Below are 13,272 nucleotides of genomic sequence, written 5' to 3'. Positions count from 1 at the left end.
AAGGACGCCAATTTTGTTTGGGAGCCACGTCGCACGACCGCGCAATTGTCTGTTAAAGCGACGCAGTGCCGAATTGTAAAAACCCCTTGGGTCATTTAGCAGCATATTGGTCCGGTCCTTAAGTGGTTAAACTCCCTTCCGTGGAAAAGTTTTATCCCTATTCTGGGGTCACCAGTACCAGGATTTGTAAGTTGAAATCTCAAGCTTCTCTTCTCCAGAGGGAATAAGTTCAGTGCTCGCAACCTTTCCCCATAACTAATATCCTCCAGACCCTTTATTATCTTTGTTGCCCTTCTCTGTACTCTCTTCATTTCCAACGGCGTAACTAATTGCGACGGGCGTACGTACGTTCGTGAATCGGCGTATCTTGCTCATTTACATATTCGACGTGGAAATCAACGGAAGCGGCACCGAGCGGCCAGCGTAAATATGCACCCCAAGATACGACCCCGCACTCCTCCACAGTAAGGACACAGCGAGAAGGCGGCAAGCGGACAGTCTTGCATTTCACATTTATTTTTAACAGTAGACTGAGCTTATATAGTGAATTTCAGGGTTTTGAAATCCATCAGACTGTTTTGATATTGAATTATAAAAGCAGCGGTGTTCTGTCAGATTAGCAAACCTGTGAGATCAGCATGCTTGCTGCTGCTTTTAAAATTCAACATCTAAACAGTCAGACCGATTTTTAAATACTGTATTTTACTATATAAGCTCTGTTTCCTGTTTCCTAAAAGTGTGAAATGCATGACTCTGGGGTGTAGCAAGATGGCGGCGATGGAATGTTACAAAATCTGACGGGTCGCCTAATCTGAGGAAACACCGGTTAAAGGGTTGCAAGAGATCGATGGGGCAGCAAGAGGTTAAAAAATACAGGAATTTGCCATACATATGACTGAACATAGCTCCACTGTAATCACTTTGCTAAGTAAACATTCTGTACTCCTTTAGTAAATTAAACCTAATGTGTAGTCAGGTGAATGAGTCATGTAACACAGACTGATATGTTGCTTCAATGCACCGCAATTATAAGTATTTCATCGCTGAGGAAAACCAGGTCTCCTTCAAGCCTTCCCTCTTCTATGTGGAGAAAAAAGGGCCCACTGACACTTCAATTTTTACCAGATGCGTTTTTCCACTGAAATCAATGAAAATGCATCAAAGAGCATGACTGCGCCTGAATTGTAACGCAAAGCCTATAAACCTCCTGTGTAATTTTCCTCCGCTCCACGTGACCGTCTTGTAAACAGTGTATCCCACTCCAAGTTACAATGGCGCTATAACTCAAAACATAGTGCTCTGAAACAGTAGTTGCTGTCTCTCCAGTCTCCAGAGGGCTTTCACACTGGAGCGGTGCGTTAGCAGGACGGTAAAAAAAGTCCTGCTAGCAGCATCTTTGGAGCAGTGAAGGAGCGGTGTGTACACTGCTCCTTTACCGCTCCTGCCCATTGAAATCAATGGGCACCGCGGCTATACCGCTGGCAAAGTGCCTCTGCTGGTTTTAACCCTTTCTCGCCCGCTAGCAGGGGTGCAAAAGCGCTGCGCTAGCGGCCGAATAGTGCCACGAAATTTACGGTAAATCGCCGCTAAAATATTGTCGCTTTACCGCCTGACGCACCCACCGCCCCAGTGTGAAAGGGGCCTTAAGGTTTTTCTTGGTTTTTAGTGCAGATTTCTAGCACCAGGCTACATTCACATGGACAGACATGGGCACATTGTTTGCTGCCTTTACAGACTAAACGTTGCCCCTGGACGCAGCAACACTGTGCAATGTCCGAATACAAACTGCCCGATTAGCTGTGCTTTGTGTGCAGCCAAAACGCTGACCCTGGACGCACATTGTCTGCATCTAGGGTCAGTCAGAGGCTCTATTCAGATGAGTGCTCATATGAGAACAGCATCAGTGCCAGCCATTGATTTAAACAGAGTACAAATCTGACAGCTGTGCAGTCACAGTATGTGTAGGCAGTGTTTACAACCACCAGCGCCAGCTACATAGTTGCCAACATTGCTAAAAAAAAAAACGGAACACTTATTTGCATGTAGGTGGAGCCTTGTTATAATTAGGGGCGGGGCATTAATTTGTGGGCGTGTCATAGCGTAATAGAAAAATGCAGTGCGCAAAGCGAAAAATAGGCATGGTTTACATGGGATAGTGTGTCCCACATCAGAGTCCCCCCCCCACATTTGTGTCCCACATCAGAGCCCCCCCCCCCCCACATTTGTCAGCCCCCTCCACACTTGTGTCCGCATCAGAGTCCCCTCCACACTTGTGTCATCAGAGTCCCCTCCACACTTGTGTCATCAGAGTCCCCTCCACACTTGTGCCCCCCCGCACATTCCTTTCCCCACTATAGCCTGCTATAGATCTGTGTGAATAGCTTACCGGCCAAGTTAGAAGCCCCGCGACTCCCGCAACTCGACCAGAGTCCGTACCTGCACTAAGTCTGATGACTCTGCAGGCCGGATAAAAGCACATAGCGGGCCGGTTGATCAATCGTACCTCGGGGACCCATGAACTTTGCAGACCCATGAACTAGGTGGCGGCAGCGGCGGGTAGAGGTAGATCGCATCCAATCCACATGTTCAGTGGATATCAGGGAGGGGCCGCCAAAAGAGAGAAGCCGATTGGCTGCCCCTCTCCTCTACACTGAACACAAGAGGACTATAGGAAACAACACAGTGGCGGCGGCGGCCATTTTGGTGTAGCCGTTGCCGTTTTTTGGCAAAAACATTTTTGAATTTCCCGGGACAAAAACAATCCGGGACAAGGGTCCTAAATCCGTGAATGTCCCGGGAAATCCGGGACTGTTGGCAACTATGCAGCTATAATCAGCTGATTTTTACCAGCGGCTGCCCCGTGCGGATTAATGTAGCCTAAGAGGGGATAATTACAAATAACTGGTCACAATGCAGTGGTACTAAATAAAGGTTTGTGTGATTTTTAGGTGTCATTCATACACGTGGCCATATGGGCAGTAAAACTAGGCGGCTGAGCCACAGTTTTACCACCCCTGACTGCCCACATAAACGCGTGCCTGTACAAATTCCATGCGACATATCACCTTCTAACCGCCTGCCAAATGCCGGTTGAAAAGTAATTTGCCGCAAATAGCTCATGAGAGGGCTCCTCTGGTGTAAACGAGCCTTTAATAAATTCATAGAAGATCTGCATAGTTATGAAAGGATTAGAGTTGCAAAGCCACAAAGCTAATTAAATGCAGATTCAGTCGGGTTGACAAACAGGTCCTCATAGTTATGACGAGGCAGACGTAATTGTCATCAATAAAATGGTAAAACGCCAAACAGAATGCGGCGTAAGCTGTTGAAGCTTTTGGGAAGTGTTCCTCATCCTAATAGACTGACTCATCGCCTTCACCTTCTAAACCAAGTTAATTACACACAGGATGCAAAGCAGATACAATTACGGTACTTCCTCCATTCCAGTGTCGGTTTTACCTGTGAAGAGGTTGCTAGGCGCATTGATTGTCTTTGTCCGTTGTTTACTGTCACCTTGCTGGACAGAGACGATTTCATTCACTGGAACAGAGACCGACTGACCTGAAAAGAGAATATGAGAGTTTTCATGTCATATACCCACCGGGCACAAATATGAGCATAGGGAAGTAAACTGCTGATTGATTACTGAGAACAGGAAGCTGCTGAGATAAAAAGGTTTATTCAAATGCTGGCAACCGGTCAGACAGGAAATATTAAAGTGTATGCATAGAAAACCTTTTATTTCATGTTGGATAAGGTAGGGAAGGGTTAACCCCTACAGTCAGATTTTTATTCTGCTAAGGAGAATTAACCTTCACCATTCTCAAGCAGACAGAAAGTGATGGGAAATCCAAAATTGTACATAGTTACATAGGGGCAGATCCACAAAGATCTGCCCCGGCGCATCGTATCTGAGATACGCTACGCCGCCGTACCTTACCTGGCTTTAGTTCGAATCCATGAAGATTTCGCGCCGTAAGTTACGGCGGCTTAGTGTATCTCAAGCGGCGTAACGGTGCAAGATTCAAATGAGGCGAGTAGGGGGCATGTTTCATTTAAATGAAGCGCGTCCCCGCGCCGAATGAACTGCGCATGCTCCGTAAATTTCCCGCCGTGCATTGCGCTAAATTACGTCGCAAGGACGTCATTGTTTTGACGTGGACGTAAATTACGTCCATCCCGATTCACGGACGACTTACGCAAACAAAAAAAAAACTTCAAATTAAACGCGGGAACGACGGCCATACTTAACATAGCAGGTGTAACTATAGTCCACGAAATAGCAGCTTTAAATATACGCCGGGAAAAGCCGAACGGAAACGACGTTAAAGAATGCGACGGGCGCTCGTACGTTCGTGGATCGTCGGAAATAGCTAATTTGCATACTCGACGCGGAAAACGACGTGAACGCCACCCAGCGGACGCCGAAGAATTGCATCTTAGATCCGAAGGCGTACGAAGACGTACTCCTGTCGGATCTGATAGGATTCAAAACGGAGATACGACGCAGGTAATTTGAAAGTACGCTGGCGTATCAGTAGATACGCCGACGTACTCGCTTTGTGAATCTGCCCCATAGTTGGTAAGGTGAATCAAGACATTTGTCCATCCAATTCAACCTGAGAAAGTGTGTATGTGACTACGGTTTCCCCTAATCCCTGTACATTATGTTCACTAAGAACATGTTACCTTATCTACACTCTCTGCTGACACCAACTGTGGAAGGGAGGTCCACATCCTTACAGCTCTAACAGTAAAGAACCACTTCACTGTGTGGCCATGTGTCTTCTTTACTAACCTAAGATTAAAAAGTTTACTCCCAAGAATAGAGTAACCATTTAACCGCTTAACGACCGCCGCATGTATATATTCGTCGGCAGAATGGCATGGACAGGCAGAACGACGTGCCCGCACGTCACTGCCTAGACGTGGGTCGGGGGTCCGATCGGGACCCCCCCCCCCCGGTACATACGGCGGTCGGTGCGCCTCTGGGAGCGATCCGGGATGAGGGCGCGGCTATTCGTTTCTAGCCGCCCCCTCGCGATCGCTCCCCGGAGCTGAAGGACGGGGAGAGCCGTATGTAAACACGGCTTCCCCGTGCTTCACTGTGGCGGCTGCATCGATCGAGTCATCCCTTTTATAGGGAGACTCGATCGATGACGTCAGTCCTACAGCCACACCCCCCTACAGTTGTAAACACACACTAGGTGAACCATAACTCCTTCAGCGCCCCGTGGTAAACTCCCAAACTGCAACTGTCATTTTCACAATAAAGAATGCAATTTAAATGCATTTTTTGCTGTGAAAATGACAATGGTCCCAAAAATGTGTCAAAATTGTCCGAAGTGTCCGCCATAATGTCGCAGTCACGAAAAAAATTGCTGATCGCCACCATTAGTAGTAAAAAAAAAAAAAATTTATAAAAATGCAAAAAAATTATCCCCTATTTTGTAAACGCTATAAATTTTGCGCAAACCAACCGATAAACGCTTATTGCGATTTTTTTTTTTTACCAAAAATATGTAGAAGAATACGTATCGGCCTAAACTGAGGAGAAAAAACGTTTTTTTTATATATTTTTGGGGGATATTTATTATAGAAAAAAGTTAAAAATCTTGAATTTTTTTCAAAATTGTCGCACAAAAAATAAAAACCGCAGAGGTGATCAAATACCACCAAAAGAAAGCTCTATTTGTGGGAAAAAAAGGATGCAAATTTTGTTTCAGGACAACATTGCATGACCAGTTAAAGCAGCGCCGTGCCAAATTGTAAAAACACCGGCCTAGACTGAAAAAAATGTTTTAAAAAAAAAAAAAAATTGGGATATTTATTATAGCAACAAGTAACTAGGAACTAGGAACGCCCAGCCCCACAAGAATCATACCCGGAAGCCGAGGGATGAAACGGCGATATCGAGGTATGTACGAAAAAAAAACAGCATACCCGCAGTGTAATCAGTCTTCTCAATGTATTGTTAGATTTTTTTTTTTAGGGGGAACCTCCACTTTAAGGTCCTATAAATAATAAATAAAAAGTAGAGGAGTCATTGGATCTACATTGTAAATGTCCAAAGAAAGTGACACACCTGACTGGGACACAACTAAACCACTCTATACTGTGTTTATATACCGTGTATATATATATATATATATATATATATATATATATATATATATATATATATATATATATATATATATATATATATATATATATATAAGTGTTCTATTGCAGGTTGATGTGATCAGTTCTTATGCGGTTTCTTTACGCTAAAAAGAGATGTTACCACAGGGAATAACGTGCCCTAACAAAAGACTTCCCAGAATTTGCACCTTATTTCCAGCCACAATCCAGTCTATCAGGAAATTGTGCCTGGAAGTAGATGTGTGGTTTCCATAGATTCAAAATAACTCTAATTGACATCCTAGTGCTAAGAGACCTGAGACACACGATAGGTATTTAAAAAAACAATTTGATTTGGGGATTATCATTGTTTGACCTTTGAAAAAGGGTGTGAATTTTTACTATGTGCTAAAAAAAAAACAAATAATATGTTTAGCTCGTTTCTAAATTCAGCTTCCGGCCCTGCGTCGCTTTAACTGACAATTGCGCGGTCGTGCGACGTGGCCCCCAAACAAAATTGACGCCTTTTTTTCCCCCACAAGTAGAGCTTTCTTTTGGTGGTATTTGATCACCTCTGCGGTTTTTATTTTTTGCGCTATAAACAAAAAAAACGACAATTTTGAAAAAAAATACAATATTTTTTACTTGTTGCTATAATAAATATCCCAATTTTTTTTTAAAAAAAAACATTTTTTTCAGTCTAGGCCGATACGTATTCTTCTACATATTTTTGGTATAAAAAAATAAAAAATAAATCGCAATAAGCGACTGGTTTGCGAAAAAATTATAGCGCCTACAAAATAGGGGATATAATTATTTTTTATTATTTTTTTTTTTTACTAGTAATGGCGGCGATCTGCGATTTTTATTGGGACGGCGACATTATGGCGGTACATCGGCCACTTTTGACACCATTCACATTTATACTGCGATCCGTGCTATAAATATGCACTAATTACTGTATAAATGTGATTGGCATTGAAGGGGTTAACACTAGGGGGTGAGGAGGGGGTTAGTGTTCTAACTGTGGGGGGAGGGGGGTGACTGGGGGAGGTGACCGATCTGTGTCTCTATGTACAAGAGACACAGATCCGTCTCCTCTCTCCCTGACAGCACCGCTGTCTGTGAGAGCCGGTGTTCTGCCGTGCTGGTTCCAGGTGTCCTGGAAGTTCCAGCGCATGCGCAAACTGATGCGCTGAGCTGGTTCCAGCTGTCGGGAAAGTTCCTTCAAGCACTGCACAGGTGCAAACTTGCTGACGGAAATCCCTGAACGGCGGCCGGCATCCAGGGCGACGTGGATTTTGAGGTAAGTGGCCAGTCGGCCTCACGTCCTCGCTCGCTATTGGGACGGCGACATTATGGCGGTACATCGGCCACTTTTGACACCATTCACATTTATACTGCGATCCGTGCTATAAATATGCACTAATTACTGTATAAATGTGATTGGCATTGAAGGGGTTAACACTAGGGGGTGAGGAGGGGGTTAGTGTTCTAACTGTGGGGGGAGGGGGGTGACTGGGGGAGGTGACCGATCTGTGTCTCTATGTACAAGAGACACAGATCCGTCTCCTCTCTCCCTGACAGCACCGCTGTCTGTGAGAGCCGGTGTTCTGCCGTGCTGGTTCCAGGTGTCCTGGAAGTTCCAGCGCATGCGCAAACTGATGCGCTGAGCTGGTTCCAGCTGTCGGGAAAGTTCCTTCAAGCACTGCACACGCCCGCGTTTCTCGTCGAAAACCAGCTCGACAAGGAAATTGAGACTCCCGACGAGGAAAAAGAGAACCTGTTCTCTTTTTTTCTCGTCGAGTTCCACGTCAGTTTTCTTGATGAAAAGCATACACATGACCGTTATCTTCGGCAAAAAAGCTCTGCCTCCAAGTTTCTTGATGGATTCTGTCGAGGAAAACGGTCGTGTGTACGAGGCATCACTCTGTGATCACAGCAATACCTCACATGTGTAATTTGAACGCTGTTTACATTTGCCGGCGCGACTTGCGTATGCGTTTTCTTTGCGCGAGCACACGGGGATGGGGTGCTTTTTTTCCTTATTTATTTGTTTATTTATTGACATTGTCACTTTGAAAAAATAAAATAAAATCTGATCACTTTTATTGCTGTCACAAGGAATGTAAACATCCCTTGTGACAGTAATAGGCAGTGACAGGTACTCTTTATGGAGAGATCGGGGGTCTGAGCTGAGTTAAAGGAGTTGTAAAGGTAAATGTTTTTTCACCTTAATGCATCCTATGTAATGTTCTGAAATGCAGGTAGCATGCATTCAGGGACTTATGTCAGCACCACTTTATGCAAGTATTGGTGCAATGCTGAGTATAGCCGCTTCACCCACTCATTTCTATGGGCAGCCATATGCACCAGCAGGACATCCTGGGCAAAACATTACAGTGTGTTTACACTATATGGGCCCATGTGCATGTGACATTCGTTGTGTTTTAAAGAATACACTTTGAAACAATATACACATCACAGTAACTGTCACTTTTTTTATGTTTTTTTCTGATTATTCAGTATTATTCCTTAATACATAGTACACAAGCTTACATTTTACCAAGGGTCTTGCACATGGCACTGATGTATGAACATAGCGTAAAGTTCCTGCATAAAAAAAACGAGTATGGGCTGTAAAGTACTGTATAGTACATGCATATATGCACGTAAAACTCACTTATTTTTTATATCAAGTGATTGTGGCAAACGCATGTTTTTGCATGTAAACGTGCGTAAAATACTGTCAGGCAATGCTAATTGTTGTTTTATTTATTTTTTATCTATACACAGTGCTAGTTTTGGCTCCATTCACACCTAGGCGTTTTGACGCCCGACACAATTGCAGCCTGAAATACGCTGGAGGGGTGATTTAACATTGTCAGCTATGGAGATGGTTCACATCTCCACGCCGAACGCCCAAACGCCGTACGCCTGAAGCTCAAAACAAGTCCCTGACCCTTTTTTTCAGGCGGCTTCGGCGTTTGGCCATAGCCGACAATGTGTAAATCACCCCTCCAGCAAAAACTGCGGTAAAAAACACTGCGTTTTGTCGCGGCAAATCGCGGGACAAAACGCTGCAATTTGTCGCAGCAAATCGCGGCACAATACGCCGCGTTCAGGTGTGAATGGAGCCTTATGCGCCAGAGCGTACAGGTCCATTAAAACAATGAGCTGCATCTAGATCAGTAAGCCCAGGTTCACACCGACAGCGGGAATGAAAGCGTGCGAACTCGCACGCATTCATTCCCGCATGTCCGTCCCGACTTAGAGTCGCAATTTCAGAAACGTCTGTGTGGGTTACTGCACAGATGTCAATGGAAATCGCACCCCGACGTCGCCAAACGCAGTACAGAAACTACTTTTGGGAATCGGTTCGGCGCCGATTGCCGCCGATTTGTCTAATCGCATGCCAAAACACTCCAATGTTAAACAGGGCAAAAACAAAAAAAATCGGAATGCCTAAAGACATGGGCCCGGATTCAGAGAGCAATTGCGCCTGCGTAACCATAGTTACGCAGCGCAATTGCTAACTTGCCCCGGCGTAACGACTTCTACTGATTCAGAGAGCTCGTTACGCCGACTGCAGCCTAAGATATGCGTGGCATAAGGCTCTTATCTTAGGCTGCATTCTTACGTTGGCCGCTAGGTGGCGTTCCCGTTGTGGTCAGCGTATAGTATGCAAATTGCATACTAACGCCGATTCACAACGTTACGCGAGCCCTGCTTACGCAGTTTACGTCGTTTGCGTACGTCGGTTATTTGCATAAGGCTGCCCCTTCTATAGCAGGGGCAGCCAATGCTAAAGTATACCCGTCGTTCCCGCGTCGTGAAATTTGAAATTTACGTCGTTTGCGTAAGTGAATCGTGAATGGCGCTGGACGCCATTCACGTTCACTTTGAAGCAAATGACGTCTTTGCGACGTCATTTACCGCAATGCACGTCAGGAAAGTTTCCCGACGGAGCATGCTCGACGCGGGAACGCACCTAATTTAAATGATTCCTGCCCCCTACGGGATCATTTAAATTGCGCGCGCTTACGCCAGGCGCTTACTGCTCCGTGAATCGAGGGTAGCGCAGAAAATTTGCGGGGGCACAGGGAAAAAACGGTGCCCTGCGCCTACGTAAAAAAAAGCGCAAATGTTACTGAATCTACCCTATGGCGTTTTTAGGCGTCTGGGTGCAAAAGCCATGAAAAGCAGTCCACTGAATTTGGTATTTACTAATCCAATGTAAAGCACTATCGGAATGAGACCCACAATTCCCACATGTTGGTAGTCACAAACGTAGAATAGGAGCCCTCGTACTCACTTTTTTGTTTCCATGTCGGTTTCTTGCTGTAAGACCAGGTCAGAGTCTCCTCTTCGATCGTCAACGAAACCTCGGCTCCTTGTAGTCGCAGTAAGCAGATGATATTTTCACTCTCCATAATAATTTCGAATAGGACAGAATAATTTTTTGCTGCAGGTAGAGACAGGACTTGAATTTGCGGTCTATAAATATTTGACTTGATTTTTAGTTACTGCCTGCATTCCTATAAGCCATGGATCTGATGGCTCTACCGGTGTTTCAGAGCCCAGCTCTGTGTGTTCCCTGTCCTTGTCGGCTTTGAATAAAGTGTCACTGATTTCTAAAGTCTTACCAGTGCTGCCCAACAGGTTCTGCCTCCTGTGCCTCCTCCTCCTCCTCCTCCTTGTGGAGTAGAGGACAAACATTATGTGCATGACGTGCATTGGGGACACACAGTTCTCTTTTGTTTACCCCAAACAAGGGCAGTGTGTAGGGAGATAATTGAATGTATACAGGGATATCATAGCGGAAACAGAGACCATGGTGTTGTCCCTGGTTATTATTGGGAAAAGCAGTTTATACTGACAAGAGCTGTACATGACTTACAGGACATTGTCCACAACCATCATGGACACATTGGACGCTCTACCAGATTGTGAGACTTTATAAAAGGGAAATTATAACACTAGCAAATAATTAAATAATAATAAAAATAGATATATAAATGCAGCGAGTAAAATAAGTATTGAACATTTCAACAAATGGCGGTTCACACAGAGGCGACTTGTCAGGCGACTTGGCCGCCTGACAAGTCGCGCTCCGTTCTGTACTATTCTGAAGTGTGGAACCGTTCTAATAGGAGCGACTCAAGTCGCTCCTACTTAGAAAAAGGTTCCTGTATGACTTCAGGGCGACTTGCATTGACTTCAATACATAAGTCATTTTGCAAGTCGCCTCTGAAGTCGTGTGCAGATCGCCTTGCTGAGTCGCGCGGCAAGTCGTGCTGCCCCTGTGTGAACCGGCACTAAAAGTGCTATTGACAGGAAATGTTCAACCCATGAAATTCATACATACAAATAAGTTCAGAAATGAAGTTGTATGCCGTATTTATCGCGGTATAACGCGCTCCCGCGTATACTGCGCACCCCTAAAGTGGCCCCCAATCCTGTTGGAAAAAACGTTTTCTTGTTTTTTTGTACTTACAGTTTTGGTGTCTTGCGCGGCGTCCATCGGCGGCCTCGTCGGGTCCGGCGTCCTTCTGCGGCTTCGGGTGTCCTCTTCGGCGGGTCCGGCGTCCGTCTTCGGCGGGTCGAGTGTCCTCTTCGGCGGGTCGGGTGTCCTATTCTGCGGCGTCCTCGCATCCTCCCCGCTCGTTTCCCGCCACGAGTTTGAATACTGCGCCGGCATATACCGAGCGCAGTACACTTGTGAATCTTCGGGCAGGCTCGGCAACTGTCGCGCTGACGTCCTGTACGCTCAGGACGTCAGTGCGAGAGGCGCCGAGACTGCCCGAAGATTCACGAGTGTACTGCGCTCGGTATATGCCGGCGCAGTATTCAAACTCGTGGCGGGAAAGCGGGTATCGGCGTATATAGCGCACCCACGATTTTGCCCTGACTTTCAGGGCAAAATAGTGCGCGGTATACGCTGATAAATACGGTAATAAGATGGAATGACACAGGGAAAAAGCATTGAGCACCTGAAGAAAAGGAGATGCAAAATGACAAAAGCTAAAATCTATCAGCATCAGTAAAACCTTGGTTTGAGTGTAACTTGGTTTGAGAGCGTTTTGCAAGACAAGCAACATTTTATATATTTTTTTAACAATCAGGAGTGCTTTATTGAAGGATGTTATACAGTACAGAGAAGAAGAAAAAACACGCAATACAGCCAGTTCAGCAGATTAATATAGTACAGTAGCTTAATACAGAAAATGGTACACAGTCTACGTCCACTCAGAGTACAGTCCTGAAATCAATAGAGGATCCTACTCAAAACTGAGGCTCCATAAACACAGAGAAAAAAAAGGGGGAGGGGAGAAGGAAGGAGAATGGAGAGGAGGGAAAAAGAGAAAAAATAAATAAATAAACAAATGAATAGAAAATTGGTAAAATTTAAAGAAGAAGAAAAGTAAGTCTCAGTCAGCTGTGAGCAACTTGGACTTGTTGTCCAAGTTGACCATACTTTGTCGAATTTCCAGGGACAACAACAACTAATGTACATCAATTTATAAAGCGGTAGGGCAGCATTGATCTTCCTTTCCCAGGAGGACACAACAGGGGGGGCAGACGAAGTCCATTTACATAAAATGCCTTTCTTAGCATAAAAGAGAAGGTAAGAGATTAACAGCTTACTATGGTGGGACCGCTGCTCATCATCAATGACACCCAGTAAGGTCAATTCAGGAGACATGGGGACGGAAAGCTCCAGGAGGACATTTAACTGTTCAAAAAACCCTGACCAGAAGGACACCAGAGCCGGACAGGTCCAGAACATGTGGAAAAAGGTGCCCCGCTGCGTCCGACACCTTGGGCAGCATGGGTCTCTGTCAGGATATATTCTGGACATTCGTACCGGAGTGAAATAGACCCTATTCAAAAATGTTGTCTGTATGAGCTTATCCCCCGCAGAGATAACCATCTTTGGGCTCCACTCCAAGCAATCCTCCCTCTCCAGGGCCTGTATGTCTGCCTTACACGACTCCCAGAGCCTATCCAGTCTAAGGGAGTCAACGGGGAGCAGCGTACTATATAAAGCAGAGAGAGGCTTCTGTAGTTCATCACAGGAAAGTAGGTCCTCAATTGGGTCTAACTGAATGCATGGGGGAGTAGGAAACTGAGCCCTAGCAGCATGGC

The 13,272-nt window shown here is 45.3% G+C and overlaps 1 protein-coding gene across 2 annotated transcripts in view; it reads right to left on the bottom strand.

The window, feature by feature from the left end:
* The window catches only part of LOC120914227 (ceramide kinase-like), a 72,246-nt gene extending 61,486 nt beyond the window's left edge, over positions 1-10,760 (bottom strand). For both annotated transcript variants that reach the window (XM_040324826.1, XM_040324827.1), the window contains exons 1-2: positions 10,439-10,760; positions 3,460-3,561 (exon numbers count right to left, since the gene is read on the bottom strand). In XM_040324826.1, the coding sequence (XP_040180760.1) occupies positions 3,460-3,561; positions 10,439-10,556 (220 nt within the window). In that variant the 5' untranslated portion in view covers positions 10,557-10,760. The remainder of the gene's footprint in view (positions 1-3,459; positions 3,562-10,438) is intronic.
* Between the last annotated feature and the right edge of the window lie 2,512 nt (positions 10,761-13,272).

Source organism: Rana temporaria, chromosome 9 (genome assembly GCF_905171775.1).
Source record: "Rana temporaria chromosome 9, aRanTem1.1, whole genome shotgun sequence".
NCBI classification, from domain to species: domain Eukaryota; kingdom Metazoa; phylum Chordata; class Amphibia; order Anura; family Ranidae; genus Rana; species Rana temporaria.
Note: the sequence above shows the minus strand (reverse complement) of the source record. Positions and strands in the feature narration are given on the sequence as shown.